At 32.9% G+C, this 19,138-nt stretch overlaps 1 protein-coding gene across 5 annotated transcripts in view; it reads left to right on the forward strand.

Annotated features, from left to right (window-relative positions):
• Nucleotides 1-9,801, forward strand: part of LOC143258469 (adiponectin receptor protein-like) — a 65,218-nt gene extending 55,417 nt beyond the window's left edge. For all 5 annotated transcript variants that reach the window (XM_076517489.1, XM_076517485.1, XM_076517487.1 and 2 more), the window contains 3 exons: nucleotides 1,612-1,799; nucleotides 6,041-6,234; nucleotides 7,881-9,801. In XM_076517489.1, the coding sequence (XP_076373604.1) occupies nucleotides 1,612-1,799; nucleotides 6,041-6,234; nucleotides 7,881-8,036 (538 nt within the window). In that variant the 3' untranslated portion in view covers nucleotides 8,037-9,801. The remainder of the gene's footprint in view (nucleotides 1-1,611; nucleotides 1,800-6,040; nucleotides 6,235-7,880) is intronic.
• The last annotated feature ends 9,337 nt before the right edge of the window (nucleotides 9,802-19,138 follow it).

The raw sequence follows: 19,138 nt of genomic DNA on the forward strand, positions 1-19,138 counted from the left end.
TTTAGGAGAGTTTAATGTAATTCTAAAGAATTCTAATAATTTTTTAGCCAGAACATAGTGTTAGAACTTTTAAATTAAGTATACTTAGATTAAAAAAAAAGAGAAATGCTTATTATGGATTGTATATTAAATACTCTTTATTTTCTTTGCTTTGATTAAAACAATACAGTTTTATTAAGAAAAAATTACACTGGACATATTTTTAGGTGTTATGAAGCAGATTACGTTTGTATCAGGTCATCTCTTAAGTAGTGCTTGATTTTAGGTTCAGAAAAAGAGAAAGGATTTCAAATGCTTTTAATATTATTAATCAACGTTTTATGTTCCATTATTATTAATTACTTCCTGCCAACAATTCACAAGCTTCTGAGTGCAACTTCTATAAAATTCTTGGGATTTGGAGGAAAAGAATGTCAAAAGGGTTGTTTTGACATTTTCATATGTTTCAAGCTCTTTTCCATCAAGATAGTTCTGCAAACTTCAGAATAAATAATAATCAGATGGGGCAAGGTCTGGAGAATAAGGAGGTTGTGGAAATTTTTTCCAGTCTAGTTCTTCAATCTTTGCAGATGTGATCATTGCTGTATGGGACCGTGCATTATCCTGGTGTAACACAACACTTTTATGATTGATCAAAGCAGGCCTGTTTTCTATCACTGCAACATTCAAGCACTCTAGTAGAAGTCTGATGTAATCGTTACATTGAATGGCAGCAACTCAAAGTGGATCACACCAAAATATCCCATCAAACTCTTAACAAGACTTTCCTGGAGTGGAGATCCATTCTGGGCTGTGCTTTAGCCAATTTACCTTCGCTGAGCCATTGTCTGCAGTGCTTATTATTTTTTATAATATATCCATTTTTCATTTCCAGTCACAAACCTGTCTTAAAAAAAAAGGTGAGTTACATTCACAAGAGTGCAGAGAAGTGCAAATGTCTACTCTTGCTCTAAGATTGGCTTCTGTCAAATCATGGGGACCATTTTCCAAGTTTTGACACCTCTCCAAACTGTTACAGATGATAATAAACTGTTGAGTGGGTTGAATTAAGCTTCTGTGCTAGTTCTTCAACTGTTACAGCACAATCTTCATCAAGTGCAGTCAGCAAGCAGCAAGTCATCATTAAACTCAATAGGACAACCTTAACATGATGCAGCACTTAAGTTGTAGTCACCTGATCTGAACTTCTGATACCACTTTTGACATTTGCTTTCATAGAGAGACTCCACGCCATAAACATCGTGAATGTTTTATGTAGTTTCTGCTGCACTATTGCCTTTTTTAAATTCATAAAGCATTATATGCCTAATATGCTACTTAGACACATCCATCTTCATAAGGGTTTATTTGATTAATAATTTCAAAGAGTGGAGTTAGGTTTTTGCTATTTGTCTGAACATTTTTATGCATGACCTACTACATATTTTAGTTATTAAAGCCTTCTACAAAGAAAGAAATTATGATGCACTTTCTGTATTAAATTTTTGGACATTACTTATGGGATGATCTGATAGTAATCATCATATTTGGGGAATATTTACTAATTAACAGTTTCTGTACTTGTGAACATTAAAGTATATTATAAATATTTCAAATACTATTTCCTTTCAGACTAGATTACTGTGGTATTGCTCTGTTGATCATTGGATCATTTGTCCCATGGTTGTACTATGGCTTCTATTGTAATTTTCACCCTCGCCTTATCTACTTAATATTGGTCACAGTGCTAGGGGCAGCTGCTATTATTGTATCTTTATGGGACAAATTTAGTGAACCCAGGTTTCGGCCTCTTCGGACTGGTAAGGACACTATATTATTTTAACACTAACCATTATCAAACATATTTTCCATTAAAAAGTTGTTAGAAATATATATATATATCCATTTTAATAAGGTTGGTTAAACAAGAAACTCTTGGCACTGTTTTCATGTGTGTATCAATGTTGTTAAAATGCACGAATACACAAGCTATTATAAAAGGTAGCATAGTATCTAAATATTAACAGTTAGAGTAGATTTTGTGGGTTATGAGTGTGAAATTTATTCTAGTATAATTTATCTGCTGAGCTACTGATGTTGCCTTATTAATTTGAGTTTGAATGCCAACTGCAGGAGGTAAGATTTTCTTATTTATCACCCACCAATGGTAGAAAGTTTTCTATCTTCCTTTCATCTGAGAGCAGTCACAATCCCATACCTGTCTGTAGGCAGAGAAGGGTGATATAAATGTAGAACATTGCAGGCCTGAACATTGACATCTTGCTCTTTTATATTTTTTGTTATTTTTTCTTATTTTTCTTTTTTTATATGTGAGACTGTAGGTGGACTGATGAATTCCTGTCATTATGGAATCCAACTTGTGCATTACCTCTAAAACCCAGGATACGTTTTTTACACCACATTATAGCCTTTGTCCTGGTAACTTTTTGTTGTTGTATAGCAATTTGGTTAAGACTTTTAGTATGAATGTTTTATTTGATCATAGGTTTCATTTTGCTGTTTGTAATGCAGTCCTTCATTTTAAATGTAAATATTACTTAATTACTTGGATAATGTTTATGTTCACACACACAAATGTGTGTATATATATATCTTTCTTGGAACTGATTTCTGGCAATCAAAAACAAATTAAATTGCTAAAATAAAAATTTTTACTTAATTTCACTACCTAAAGCTATTATACATGTATACTTATTTTGGAACTTTCAGAGAAAACATTTACCAGTATGCAACTTTGATAAAACTCAGAAATATTCCTGACTATTGTGTATATATTAATAAATGTAGTTGATTGACAGTTTGCCAAAGTGAAGTATCTATCTTACATCATGGTGGACGTGTATTGTTGTTGAAACTCTGAGATTTTCATAATTATTTTCTGCACAATTTGTGCGCCAATTTAGTGATGATTCATTCAAAGTAACTGCCATACTTAGTAATGAAAGTAATCAAATTCAATCTAGATCTGTGTTAACTTTAGTTTGTCTTTAATAGGCCTAAATTTGTGAGTGATTTAACTCATAACAATGTAACTTAGCTGTAAATTGTAAAACTAAGCACACTAAAGTTAACATTAACAACAGTTTAATTGTAAGCGTGGTGAGATGAGGTACTAAGGAGACTTACCTAGCTGCTTACTTAGTAAGTCTGTCAAGTCTTAATACCAATAATACAACCTAACTGAAAAGTCCTAGACTAGATCTAATACTATTTTAATATAAATCTACATTATAATTCCATTATTTCAGTAGTGTGTAAAATTATTACAAGAATTTGCAATAATTTTTTTTTCCCTTTGGATTTAGAAAAAAAGAATACTTGGAAGTCTGTACACTTCTGTTTCTCGTGATAGTCACCTTCTCATATTGAAATACATTTTTAGATCTTGGAAAAACTCAAAATCTTCCTAAATGCACACACATTTCTATCTGAATGAACTGTTCTTATCTTTTAACTGATTTCTTTTTCTGTGGCAACAATTGTAAACACATTTGCAGTGTTGCTGTTGGCATGAAATGGGAGATGACCAGCACTTGCAAAAGTATTTGTTTATCATATTAAGAAGTAATGTTTGACCACCAAGTCAAAGAAACACTTGCTGTATGCTAGAAGTATATCAATATATGAATGATGTCATCTGAACAGCTTCAGTGTGTAGGGAAAACCTAGAAAATGTTTACAGTGTACTATCTGAGTTCTTGGTTGGGAACATTTTATTTTATTTTTTTTACAAGAGTTTATCAAACATAGTTTTATGTGTTTGATACATATTATGACATCGTCATCAGGTTATTCATGTATGCTATCCTCTTGTCTTCAGAAATTATCCAATTCACATCTACCTGGTCTATGTAACATAATTTAAAGAAACAGTACATGCAAACAAAAGACATATATAAGTATACTGGATAGTTATATTTTTAACTTAAGACCCTTTTTTTTTTTTTTTTAACAAGTCCACTGTCTCTATTAATAGATTTTTTCTTTCATTTTAAAATCTCTCAGTGTAATAAAAGTTTTTGTATCATGCAAACTAATATCGTGACCTGTATTATCTATTTGCATTTATTTTATGTTAACTAATATTTTTTTCATTTATTAAATCACACATTTAAGTAATGCAGTGTTGTTAGGATTGGTCTTAACAATATAGTTTTATATTATAACAAGTGGTCCAGTACTCACATTGTGACTGAAGTTGAATATGAAAGCATGTGGTCTGATTTTCATGTTGTGACAGCTTCTAAATTCCAGTGTAGTCATAATCTGTATATCAGACTACTCACTTATACAGCTAAATATGGTAACATTCTGAATATCAAAACATTTGTTATTGTGTTTAATTGTTATCACAGTTTAAATAATAGAATGAGAGTATGGTTGAATGCAAAAACAAATATTCTAATATTCAGATTGTAACAGTAACTAGTTACATACAAAAGCAATTCATCTAATACTTGAATTATGACTACAGAGGGATTTGTAAGCAAGTGATATCATGAAAACAATTAAATATGAATGCAACTTTTTTGGAAGCCTAGTTTGCATATCACAATAAAATAAATTGGGAAACACATTTGTGAGACATTAAATTTAAAATTATGGAAATCTTAACAGCACATTACATATTTCAAACCTTTGGCTTAACCATATTTCTGTTATAGTTTTAATACATTATTATTCTAGATAAAGCTTAAATGTAACAGAAAGCAGATGACACTTTTAAGTTGTTGTTTTTTTTAAATTATTCAGCATTTGATGTTTTTTAAAAAATTAAATTTTGAGCTCCCCTAGCCTCTGTCTTCAACACATAACAGTGCTTTTGTTTTAATCATTGGACTGTGGCTGATTTTAATGAATGCAGAATGTTAGTGAACTGGACACTGTATACAGAACACACACATACAACTACTGGAGGCAGATCTTATTATGTGCAGCAAATTAGAAGTCAAGTGGTTAAATTCGTGGCTGAAGTAAATTGTTTGCTGGTCTATCTACATATACAATTATAATAGTTGCTGTATGTAAAACAGGAAACTTTATGTTAAAATCAAGTCACTTTGTTTAATTTTTTTTTTAATTCTGAAAGTTTGATCCTAAACAGGAAGTTTTTTATGGGATGGCAATTAAGTGGCTTAACTCACAATCACTGGGCTTCAGGATCAAAATCTGTCGCTGAATATACTTACTCTTTCAGCAATGGGAGTAGTATAATGTGACAGTCAGTCCTACTATTCATTGGTAAAGAGAAGCCCAAGAGTTGGTGAAGGGTAGATTGATTAGCTGCCTTTTCTTAAATCTAGCACTTCCAAATTAATGACAACTAGCATTAATAACTCTCAAGTAGTTGTGTAAAAAACAAACTCACAGACAAGAATTTTTTCAATAATTGTTATTTGCTTTAAACTTAGGCCCATGGTTTTAAACTGTGAGTGTGTGAGAAATGTCTGGAAAATGCTTTGTATATATTACAGTTTAAGTCAGTTGAACATTTGTTTGGAGGAGTGGCAAGGTGTGTTATGAAGAAGAGTTCTACCTACAAAGTTTGAAACACTGTCTTTGGCAAAGTTATTTAGTGAAAGTCATAATTACCTTCCTTGTTATGCTTAATATTCTATGTGATGATATCTTGAAAGAACACCATGAGTTCATTATTAGTGATTTCAAGTTGTAAAATCTGCAGAAAGAAAACTTTTAAATTATATCCTTTTAAAATTTTAGAAATTATTGGAGATAGTTCTTTATAATGCACTCACAACAACAAACAAAACTTGTTTCACTATATACATGACTACATTCAGTATTTGGTAGTTATTTTTATGTGCACATGTTGATTTCTAGTTCACTAATATCAGTTAGCTATATTTCTGGTATTTTAATACACATCTTTTTTACTGATACATTTTTTCAATATGCACCCCACTTAATAGGCTGTAAGAACACAATTAAGGTAGTGCCATATACTTTTGAATAGCCTTGTAATTTTATATTAGTTTAAAATAATTTTACTGCTTATGAATCCTACCAACCTGTTATTTAGGAGTATTCATGGGTTTTGGCTTGAGTGGGGTCATTCCAGCTTTCCATTATCTGGTAGCTGAAGGCTGGTTCCGTGCCATCTCTCATGCTTCCTTTGGGTGGTTGTGTCTCATGGGGTCCCTCTATCTGGCAGGGGCCTTTTTCTACGTGATGCGAGTACCGGAGAGATTTTTTCCTGGGAAATGTGATTACTGGGTAAGTGTGCATAATGTAAATGTTAATTTATTGGATTGTTTTGTTCATCTCTGCAATATTTAAATATGATCACACCTTACAGATATATTACCATACTTTTTTATTTATTATTGCACTTCATTTCTAATTAAATGCAAGTGCAGCATGTCCTGTTTTTAAATTTAATGTTGTTGTAGTTGTTTTATTAATTGTATATGAAGACTTCAGCTTGTTATCAATAGCTAATTAATAAAATTCAGTACTAGAAGCATGATTAACTTGATTTATTAATATAATCAGTGTTATCTAGCATAATAAATTAGTGTCACAACACAATAAAATAAAGAACTGATCAGAAATTAGTGTTTTTAGTTATTACTGCTTACATTGGCATGATTGAATGCAACAGTATGCATGTGTTATCCTTGTCCATGAATGTACATTTGTGGCCTATTGACCATTAGTTACATAACTAGCCACAGTGAGACCTATTTGTGTTTACTCTGTTTGTAGCTGTACCTTAAACATATTATTCACTTAATACAAGTTACAACTGTAACTCGTGTTGCCCACACTAAGATTTCTTTAATGGAAAAAGTTAAAACAGGATAACATTCCTTACCTAAAAGTAATTACCCTAATTTATTGAAAGGATGCTTCCATATGTATTTGGTAGCAGTGTGGATTGCCTTCTTGTTAGTATTACATATTGACCAACACAAAAAGGTTTTTTTTAATTAAAAGAATGTTTTTCTTAATTGTTAGTATAGTAGCATGGCTTTGTTGTGATAAAGATTAAACATTTCTGAACATATTTTGCTTTATCTAATATAAACATGTTTCTCCTTCTTGCTATTAATGTAAAGTAGCCTTTGGGAAGCTACAAATTAACAAGTCTTAAAAGTACTTTACTTGCCTTTGAGAAGCCACAGATTAACCAACTCTTAAGAAGTTGTTTCACTAAATGAAGCTTTTCTGCTTATTGCTGGTTTAGTGTGACTGTGTCATGCTACAGTTACAAATTTTTGAGGGAATTAGAAACCCTCATTGAAAACAAATTTGTATTTGCCTGCTGATACAAAGAGTAAAATTTATAAAGCAGTATACCTGGCTTATGAGTAAATGTATCTAAAACACTTGTAGATTCTTGAAGTCTCTTGTGCTGAAGAAAATGTTTTATAATTCTCTTTTCACATATGATTTAAGCCAATAGGAATAACATGATGTCAGTGTGAACTCTCAACATTTACACCACAACTTTAACATGTTTCTGGATAGACATTACATTAACACATTATTTGAGTAAACTACTGCCATTGTTTTTTTTTTTTTTTCTGTTTGTTTTAAATTCTCCAGATTGTATGTGTTTTAAAAGAATAATGAGAAAGTATGAACAAAATGAGATTAAACATAAATTGTGTTATTATTGAAAGCTTTTACTTTCTAAGATGCAAGTGTTAAATAAATTTTGTTGCAACTTAAAATAATGTTTACTCTTAGCAGTATAGAAATATCATGATTCAAATAAATATGTTGTCATCCAACAACAGTATTACTTAAATTTCAAAATATTTTCTTTGTATTTTTAATTGTTTCTGAACATTATTTCCAAAGGGATCACAACATATGCAGAAGTCAATGACAGAGACTTTCTGTATTTTTTTCAGTTCCATAGTCACCAGATATTCCACATATTGGTCATAGCTGCAGCATTTGTCCATTACCATGGAATATCGGAGATGGCCATGTATCGACTGACACTTGGAGACTGCCCTCCGGAGCAACCTTTAATTGAAGAAGATGCACATTATGTTACCTTCTAGATGTTCTAAATGTGGCAGTGTTTAGGATGTTTTTACATGCTTTTAGTACTCTCTGAGACATGTGTATATATTCTTAGTTTTGTGAGTTGCATAAGCTGAAATCAGTTAAGACAGATGCAATTGACAAGCTGTGTGAAATTGGCACATTTATTTACACAGTAGATTTTTTTGTTTTTGCAAAAATGCTAATAATGATGCTAATTCAGTAAAAAAACATTGGTTGTTTTAGAACATTCCATAAGTTCATTAATACTCACCAGTTATTAAGAGCACATCTGACACAGTTTTGGAATTCTAAGAAACAGTAGCTACATTTTTTAATATAAATCCTATCTGTCTGAAAACATTTAGTTTAACACTGAAGTGTTAAGTTTTTCTTAATTCATTGTGTTTGAAAATTGAAAGGGGAAAACTCTTCAGTACTGCTGGTAATTTTAGGTGTTAGCGATTCATTTGCCATATGTGAAACCTAGATGTGTATTTTGCAGTTACCACAAGCAGACTCTTACAAACACTAACAGTAAAACCTCTAACACCTCAGAGAAGGAACAGAGATTCATTAATGTAATACTTGTGTAGAAGGTAATTCTGTAATGGGCTGTGGGTATATACTATTTGTGTGATACTTCCTTTAGAAATTATGGAACTGGCATGATTTTTGTAATAAAGAACTGAAAATATTAGTTTAAAATATTCTAAATATCTTTTTTGTGGAAGTAATATCTTATTTATAAAAGTATATGTAATTTCTATTTGTTTTTACTGTGTATAGATCTTCAGTGGGATGTTATACATAAACATTTATTGTAATTTTGAATATTTATTTAAAAATTCATTCCTACATGATTAATATTTGAAGTACTTTATTTATTTTCCTCGTTAGGCTTAAGATTTTATTTTTATTTAAAAGTTCTTTGATGCTTTTAATGTTTGTTTGAAACTACTGTTTGTCTGTGATTGAAATGTGTTTTCACATTTCATTAATGTACAAGTAAAATGTGTTTAATATGTCACAAATATTTAAATTTATTTTGTGCTAGATTAGTGAGGCATAGAGATAGTGAATTGTAGTGAAAGATATACAGTCTTTATATTTATTTGTATTTATTTGAATATTCATTTTGTTTGGAAATATACTTTTGTCTATAAAATTGTTTTGAAACAGAAGTGTGCAACAATAGTACAACTAATGGCAGGGAAAATGTGAAACTATCAATTCATCGGATGCTGTATTATGTGAACAACTGTATATTATACTTACTGTTGGATACACTGAGTCATTATGGCATGAGTTTAATATACTTTGTGTTACATTTGTATATGTGAAATGTTATTTAGAAGGTTTACTGTATTCATTCAAACTGTTTCCAGTGTCACAACTGAACAATAGTAATGACAAGACATTTTCAATTTATGTATTATTAGCTTGTATTGAAGATAAAGATACAAACATTTGGTAACATTGGTCAAAATCAAAGTTTTGATTTGAGAGTAAAAAAAAGCAAACATTCCTCTGACTTATAGTTTGTGGCAAGTGACTAATCTCTAATCATTCTATGAATTTTATTGACACAAGCCTACCTAGTAAAACTACTAATTAACACTTTTGTACTATTTTCATTCAACAGCAATTATTATTATTATTTTTGTTTACACATATTTAGTCTGTACAAATGCTGTTTGTCAATTTGTACCACTGTTTATATTTCACTCTTGGCAACATACATTTACTGTATTGTTGACTAGTAAAGATTTTGTAAGTTTATGTTTACCTGTCCTACTAAAAGTACCAGCCATTTTGTTTGCTGTGTTGTGTGAAAAAAAATGTTGACAGTTAATCACTTGAGGCTTTTCAAGTAACTGATTGTAATTGGTTCATGTTTTAGAAGCCATACTTGACATGATAATGAAGACAATAGTTACAAAAACTAAAGATGACATTTAGTGTTTTGCCACCTCAGTTTGAAGATGGCATTGCTATTATGATTCTATCAGTGGTCTTTGCTGCAGAGTATAGTACTAAACACAAACAGGAATCTTTATTCTATTACATTATGGTACCTCTGCTCTCAAAATGGCTTTTCTGAACTAGCATGAACAGTGCAAATTTTCAACACACACCATTAGCCTTCCACCTCCTGCTTGTGCATCACATGTAAATAATCATGCAGCAACTCTCCACCAATAGGACTGCAACACCACTTCTATTGTAATAAGGGCCCTCTTTACATCTGAATTTATTAATCATTTTTTGATTAGCAGTAGTTCTGTTTAGGCATGCAGGTTTTGCTCATAGATTTGTCAACATCTTCTGTTATACTACTGACTTAGTTGTTTTTTTCTACTATTTATTTAAATTTTCATATTTTGACATTGTAAAATGTTGTTTTTATTCAAACTTTTCTTACTTTTACCAGAGGCATTTTGCTAGCATATTGTAAATTCCACTCTGGGTTCTCCCATGTTTGGCTAGGTATACTTTTTTTTTTTTAAATCTGCACTGTCTAACCATGCTCATTGTCAATTATACTGTAGTCCTACCTGTTATGGACCTGATGTACAATTGCAGATGCCATTAGGTGTTGGTTGTGCATCTCCAATTTTTTGTTCTCTATTACTAAACAATTATATTGCAGGTTTAGGTTATACACACAGAAGAGAAAGTGTTTCACAGGACTGCTAGTAGTTCTCTTTATCGATTTTTTTGCTTCATAAATATGTTTATCACAGACCATACACTTATGAACTAATATATGTAAAAAGACAGAGATGGCTGCCCATCTCTGATATTCTGTGGTATTGAGACTCCACTTACTGTGGACCTAATGTATAATTTCAGATGTTGTTAGGTTCTGGTTATCAACTCTGTCACCCTTTTCACTGTCTCTGGTGGTGTTGGCCTCTGAATTCTCCAATGCATTTTTACCTTCTTTTTTCTAGTGGAGTATGGGAGCCCTTACCACTAACCATTTCCTAGTAGCTAGGGTAGTAGAATATACAGGTTTATCTTCCTGGGTGATGAATCATCCACTCAATTGAGAGTAGGACAATGACGTTATTCAGGTGTCGCTGGCATATTGCACTTCCTATCACAGATCTAATGTACAGTTCCAGATGCCACTAGGTTTAGGTTGTAGCACTATGCCATATTCCTGTCTAAATATATAACCAATTGTTTGTTGTCGTTTTTTCATGGTGACATTCATCCTCCCTACCATCCTCTGGATGTACATTTCTGATGGGTCTGGTATTGGTTGGAGATGGTACAGTTAAGTAAGTTCCCACATCTGTACTGGCTAATATTCCTTCTCCTACCACGAACTGGATGACAAACGCCCATTGCCACGAGATTTTGGACTGGAGATGTGCACCTTGTTTGCAGTCCCTCTGTCTGCCATCTACTGGCTGCTGGTTTCCAGTGGATCTGGTTTTGGTTGTAGCTGGACACAACAGATGTTTTTATGCTTGGGTATGGCCAGATATCATCCTTCTACTGCAGACTGGAAGTGCCATACCCATTGTATTCAGGTTTTGGGACAGAGGTGTCATCCTATCAGCATATATAAACAGTATATATGGAATTTCACACCCATATAACACACTCAATGCTTGAAGTCCCCAGTGGGATAGCAGTATGTTTGTGGGCTCACACTGCTAAAAACCGGGTTGCGATACATGTGTTGGGCAGAGAACAGATAGCCCTTATGTGTAGCTTTGGGCTTAATTTCATACAAATAATGTTTGAAGTAATCCAAAATACATGCGTTTTACCCATTAAACTGTCCAAGTAAACATAATTTCACAGCACAAATCCATTGTACTGAGTTTATTGCGTGGTACTTCACGTAGTGCTGATAAAATATTAAAATCTAGAGGTGATGGACAAATTTTACCACATTTTTAAAACCAGCACCATTAAATTACCTTGAAATACCGTGTTTCTCCCAAAATAAGACAGGGCTTATATTAATTTTCACTCCAAAATATGACAATAGGGCTTATTTTCGGGGGACGTCTTATTTTGATATATTAAAAAAATTAAGTTACAAAGGAAAACTATTAAACTAACCATTTAAAATAAACTATTATTAAACTAATTGATTAATACTTAAACAAACTAATTAACTAACTATTAAACTAATTAATAATTTTTTTTTATTTCTTTCCTCTTCCTGCCTTATTTTAAGGGTAGGGCTTATATTAAAACTATCCCCAAAAATCACACTAGGTCTTATTTTATGGGTAGGTTTTATTATCGGAGAAACACGGTAATTTTCTCTAGTAGCAACTTTTTTGTTGTTCAGTGTTGTTTTGTTGCGACGTGTACTTAGCTTAAAATTACTGTACTATTTCACAAGGAACATTTACTGTGGTGTCGTTTGTCAAGTGATGGTAAACCCTTACAAGATTCGTTATGTTCGGTTGTAATCCAAACCAATTTTCCGTGGTAAAACGTTTACAATAATATGAAAATGTGCAAATTATCTAGATACGATATAGATGGCAGAATCATTAGCTGTCACTGTCAAATCTAAAGATTATTTCTATAAGTAAATAATTTAAAGGTTTATTAAATTCCAGAACTTTCCAAAAATTGTGATTTAATTTTTCTCTGTAGTATGTTACTCGAAAATTAGTATCTATGTTAAAATATACTTCTTTCATTTCAAAGATGAATTGAAGCAATATGTGCTTTGACATGTTGAGTTTAAAAAGAGCGGCATGATTAAAAATTCATTACACTTGTATTAGTACTGTCCAATATAATATGCTTCTTTTTATAATGGGATGTAAGTGTGATAATTATCTTAAAAATGACCAGGTAGTTAGGGTGCTCGACTCGCAATTTGAAAGATGCGGTTTTGAATCACCGTCCCACGAAACATGCCTTTTCAGTTGTGTGGACAAAGGCGGTTTTACCTACTGGATGATTGCCCAGGGCTTCAGAATAATTAAAACTACTGCTACATGTGTAAATGCTCTTGATCCATACATGGAAAGGTCCCCGATGCTGTGCCTTATTGTTTACTTCTGAGTTTTCTTATCGTTATGGGGTCCTCATTTACTGCATTTTGCCCGGAGCTCCAAAATAACTAAAACTGCTTCTACGTTCGATTCCACTATTTGTTCATAATTTTTTTGGCGGTGAGACGTAATGACTAGATGTCTCATCTCTAGTTTTCCGCTTCTAAGTGAGGGACGACTATCGCAGATAGCCCTCGTGTAGCTTTGCGCGAAATTTAAAACAAGTTTTGGAAACTAATGAACATTGTTATTTGGTTCACTTAAAAAAAGAAGCTTCATATTTAACTTACTATTGTGTCGGTAATAACAGTAATCTATTCCTGTTTACGTATGCGAAGAACCTTTAGGAACAGAAAAAAAAATGTTGGTTAACTTAAGATATCGATTATTTTTCATGCTCCGTAAACAGTTTTAGATTTTAGTTTCACATAAAATTAGGTACTGACTAAGAGGAAACTCTCTTACCATAAAAAATACGTTTAGATACATTTATTTTTTATCATTTCATAATTTAGAGGAAGCACAACAGGAGGTAATGTTATAGAAACTTTGGGTTACAATTTATTTTTTTTTTATCTTGGAATAACATTTCATAATCGTGACGTACTCTGTAAAACCTTATAACAATATTTTTACTTTGCTAATCTTCTTTCTCTCAAACTTGTAATATGTTCAGTATGAAAGAGGAATATCTTTGTTTCTCTCGACTCCTTATTTCTTACTTCCCCTTTCATGTCCAGCTGTTCTCAAAGTGTTCTGTTCCCTTTCAACAGAAACTGTATAGGTCTAAATAAGAACAGAAGAGGAGGAACGATATTGCTTCGTTTTTTGATTATATATGATATTATTATTGATGGTTTGTATTAAGAATTATTCGTGTAAGTTGCGAACAATCTAGGTTTTGTTGATAGTTTTGTTATTCTACTGTTTGAAGTTATTTGTCGTGATTAGAATCCCAACAACGACCCAGAGTTTCAGTTGGTAATTGTAAATATGTGTATACATTTTGCACCTCTTAATTTCTATTTCCATCATCCAGAATTATACACAAGTGAATACAGTGCTAGCGTACCGGCCTGTGTATTTAAGGTACCTGGAATCGCAACCCGTTACAAAAAAGGAAAAATCGCGCTCCGTACTTTTCATTTGTGCCTGCGTTATAATAATGATAGTCAGCTCTCACTAATCGATTAGATTATCCCACGAGTCGGCTGTGGGTGGTGTTGGCTAATGCAGATAGCCCTTAAGTAGTTTTACACACAATTCAACAAACAAAAACTATTTACTGCAAAGAGCAACTCTCATGGAGCTTGTTAGTCTTCGAATGTAGAAAAATGACTGGTAATTATATTAATGTGTTTAAACAGGTATTGGATAGCACGTTTGATCCAAGCTGAAACTTTAGTGTAATGGTGGGTATATTTAAGTTCAGTGGTTCCCAACCTTTTTTATGCCCCGCACCCCTAAAAAAATTTAATATGTTCTCGCACCCCTCACAGTAATTATTTATTTAAGAATAAAGGTGAAGGTGGCTAAAACAAATTTTTATAATTAGTTTTTAATGATATATAAACAACAACGAAACATTTGGAAAAGAAAAAATATTACAACAAACTAAAAGTTGCATAAACTCTACATGACCTACAAAAAATAAATTTTCATCCATGCATGAAATTAAATTTCTTTGAATTTGAAATGTTCATAAGCCAATTTAAATTTAATGACTCTTTTGTTCCTGTTTATTTCTTGCGAGTTTTTCAAAGCGTGGAGCTTTGTTGCTGATAGCAATCTGCAAGTCTGCCTGTGCACCCAAGCGATTTCTAGATTTTGTCTTGATTGACAAAAGGGCACTAAATCCAAACTCACATAAGTATGTCGTCGCGAATTGGATGAGAACATTTAGTACTTTTTCACAGTCTTGGAAACATGTCCATTGCCGAACACCAATATTGTTCCAAAGTTTTGCTTTCAAACTGCATTTCTAGAACTCGATTTGTGCACAGTTCAATAAGATCTTCCTTCAGTTCTTCATCATCCGACATGTTATCCAAATTGAAGGAGTATGGATTCATAATCCATTCTTCAGGAAGTTTTCAGTTCTCCTCCAAAATATCCAAATGACTGATAGTATTTCCAAACGATCCACAATTTCTTCACACACACATGAAATTAGGGACTCATCCTCACCTACCATTTCTTCGAGTGATGGAAAATTTAAAATATTTCCTCTTTTAACTCGTTGACTCCAAAGATGTAACTTTTCTTTGAAAGCATTTAACTTTTCGCAGCATTTCAATATATTTGTGTTTTCTCTTGAAGAGATACACTCAGGTCATTCATACGAGTGAAAATATCACTCAAATAGGCTAGCATTTGGTTGAATTCTTCTGATTCTATTTCTCCGGGCAGATCATAGTCACGTTCCTTCAGAAAAGTTTTGACTTCTCACAGTTCAAAGAAGCGTGTTAAAGCTCTCCCACGTGACAGCCAGCGGACTTCCGTGTGAAAAAGCAAAACTGAATGCTTATTTCCAAAATCTTCACAAAGCGATTTGAAGAGGCGGTGGTTCAGAGCGCGACCCCTAATCCAGTTGATGGTCTTCACTGAAGTGTCAAGGACCTTTTTCAACTTTGGAGGCAATGTTTTTGATGCCAAAGCATGTCGATGAAGAAAACAGTGAGTACCTCTGCAAGTGCAGATTCTCTTGTTTCATCAGTGCAAAAAATCCTGATTTATTTCCTAGCATAGCAGGGGCACCGTCGGAACACACAGAACCAATAATTTGGATATCTAAATCATATTTTGCAAAGAAGTCCTTCACACACTTGAAGACATCTTTCCCTTTTGTGTTTTTTTTCAGATCTTCACATAACAGGAAATCTTCCATTATGGCACCATCATGGACATTCCTCACTAGTGCGATGAGTTGACTGCAATTTGCAACATCAGTTGTTTCGTCAATTGTAGCCCTGATATCTGCGATAACTTGGTCCAAAATGTCCGAACTCAAATCACCAATTCGGTTTTGAATAACATTATTTGATAACGGCACCAATTTAAGCTTGTTTGAGGCTTTTTTTTCCCAGAACATTTGTTGCCATTTCTAATGCACACGGTTTTATCACCTCTTCTGCAATTGTATGGGGCTTCTTTGAGTTGGCTACTTTATACGCCACGTGGTATGAAACCATCAGAAGTGGTTTGTCCGCAGATATAAAACATAATTTTGGAAGGGTTGCTCGAGAATCAAAGCAGGCCCTTCTACCTTTCAACAATTCAACATGGCCTGCAACAGCTGCTCCATCATACCGGTTGTTGTCCTCTAGCTTAGATGGCTTCAAATTTGCGTTTGAAAGGACAGCGTCACAAAGCATGCACTGGGGTTTTCGCAGATCCTCAGTTGTTCCGATGCAAGTGAAACCAAACTTCACATAATCATCATTTAATTTCCTTTTCTTTGAGATAATGAATTTTTTTGCACGAACACAGAATCAACAATACACTGACTACCATAGCATCACGCATGGGTTTATATACTCTGCGAAACTTTCTAGAATATTCTCGAATATACGTCACATGACGTCATCGATTAATTCTGGATACTTCTGGAAGTTTCTCGAGTCACAATCACGTGAATACATAACATAAATAAATAATAACACTTTAATACGGCGCTCACGAACGTAACCTAATTAGTTGTGCCGAGTATTTAGGTCACGTTTGCGTTTCGTGTGTTGTTTGTTTACAGTTGCACATTAAGATTTCGGTCTGCGCCGGTGACGGTAGAAACGATAGTTTATCGTAACAAGGTGAAAAGCTACGTCTGTAACAAGAAAAATAAGAAATAAAAATCGAACGTAATTTTTGAATGTATAGGACAGTACCCTTAATATAAACAAAAAAAAAACACTGAAATGTTATCTCGCACCCCTGATTGGAAACCACTGTTAAATCACCCTTCTCTGACCCAATAGTAGAATTTGACCGTCATTCTTACAATGACCCTAAATCACGAAACGTGATTTCTCTTTTGTGGTAAAGAGATGCTAATTATGGACATGTAGATTCAAAGTCCGACACACAAACCAATATAATAGGCCACGCCCTGTCAAAAGAAAACGAAATGTCATGAATGGGTAAAATAATTCACTTTCGGTTATATTTCTTTACAGAAAGATGCAGGATATACGTCTGTTTGAAGTCTTACTGTATCCAGAGTTTGCTATCTATGTTACCAACCTTAGAGTACTGTAAATTCTATCGTTGTTTTGCAGGCTTGTGCAATTATCTTAACCGTCTATTTCATGTAAGGTAATTATTGTCAGTGCTAAAGTATCCATTTATTTTATAAAAAAAAATTACATTGTTCAAAATTAACTAAGCATGGCTGGTACTGGCTTTCTAAACGTCTTGGTTTTCGTAGTAAACTTAAACTTCTCATAATTGCTGTCTGTTCGAACCAGAAAAGTTGTGCTTAGGACATTGACTTGGAACTGTGTATAATTTTTGTTTTACTGAATAAGAAATTCTTAGTATTTTTTCAGCATTATGCATAAAGGAGAGATTTGGCATATGGACTATCGGCAGTATTTGTTAATTGTAGTATTTTATAAATGCAGTGGCAATTAAATAATTTATTCTTTCAATAGGAACTCAATTTTGTCTCTCAGTATATGTTTCTTTTTATGTCAGCTTTGTTCTTCCATTCGTTAAGAAACTGCAAAAACTGTGAAAAAATCCCTTCATTTATTAGGTTTAAAGGTACTTGTGTTTAGTAGTTAATGTTAAAAGAGTTATAAATAACCCCTTGGATCCTCTTCCTTTAATAGCATAGAATGTAATTTTCTGATTATTTTCCGGTCTTCTCGTTTGATCCGGTTGTGGATGAATTGTACGTTTTCTTTGACTTTCTACTCATTTGTATTATACATCGGGATTGTTTATAACATAGATTGTAAACTATTTTGTGGTGAAATGACAAGTTTTTGTCAAGAAAAAAAATCAAAAGTGGTGTGACGTGTTCTTCCTGCACCTCTGCAAACTGAAGTGAACAAATATTCATTATTTCAGCCTTGAACTAATTTAACATTGTGTTTCATGTAACATTTATGTTTCCTACACGAAAAAGTATGCTTGTTCCTGTGGAATTTTTTTTGTTAAATTTTCGAGTGTTTAATATTCATGAGCTAAGAAATTTTAAACTTTTTTATCAATATTGATATAGAGTTCATTTACGGCCAATTTCCACATAATGAAGACATCACAAATTATTAATTTTAGGAATAATAAGTGATCATGTTTATTGGGATTGAACTTTCCTTCAAGTACTGCTTCATTGATTACTCAATTTGTGTTTCCACGTTAGCTAGTTATAAAACTTTTTAATTTCATCACGAGGTTAATAGGTTAAACAAATTTCATGATTCAACATTCGGTCTTGACAACAGTTGGTTTGCATCAAATATAATAGTGGCGAAATCACACTTTGCTGCGGTTTGTGACATTGTCTTGTGTCATGTCTAACATATATATTAAGAAAATTGACGGTTACATCATCCTTTGAGCCACACTTGATTACTCAAGGAAACAAACTGGAGTCGATGAGTTTAATTATTATAGAAACCAACATACATCGGATCTCATTTTAACTATCAACTGTCCATCTTGTTTTTATTGAAGAAATATAATAAATAGACACGTGTTCGGTAACAGCCCTTTTTTTCTTTTTCATTTCTTCTTTTTCTCAATAATACAAGTTAAAAAAAGAAAGTAAAATGACTGGATTATCCTGTTATATTTAGTTAGTTCCAAAGTTCCTATGATCATAAAACACCTTATGCGCAAGTGGGCTAAATGATCAGGTTTAGCCGTCTATAAATGTGCATTACTAGAGAATTGGCCGATAAAGAAGGCAACATATCTCCGACGATACCTGGCATTTTTTTCAGCTCTTGTATTTGTTTGTTTGTTTGGAAATTTCGCACAAAGCTACTCGAGGGCTATCTGTGCTAGCCGTCCCTAATTTAGCAGTAAGACTCATCACCACCCACCGCCAACTCTTGGGCTACTCTTTACCA

This window comes from Tachypleus tridentatus, chromosome 8 (genome assembly GCF_004210375.1).
Source record: "Tachypleus tridentatus isolate NWPU-2018 chromosome 8, ASM421037v1, whole genome shotgun sequence".
In the NCBI taxonomy this organism is placed as follows: Eukaryota; Metazoa; Arthropoda; class Merostomata; order Xiphosura; family Limulidae; genus Tachypleus; species Tachypleus tridentatus.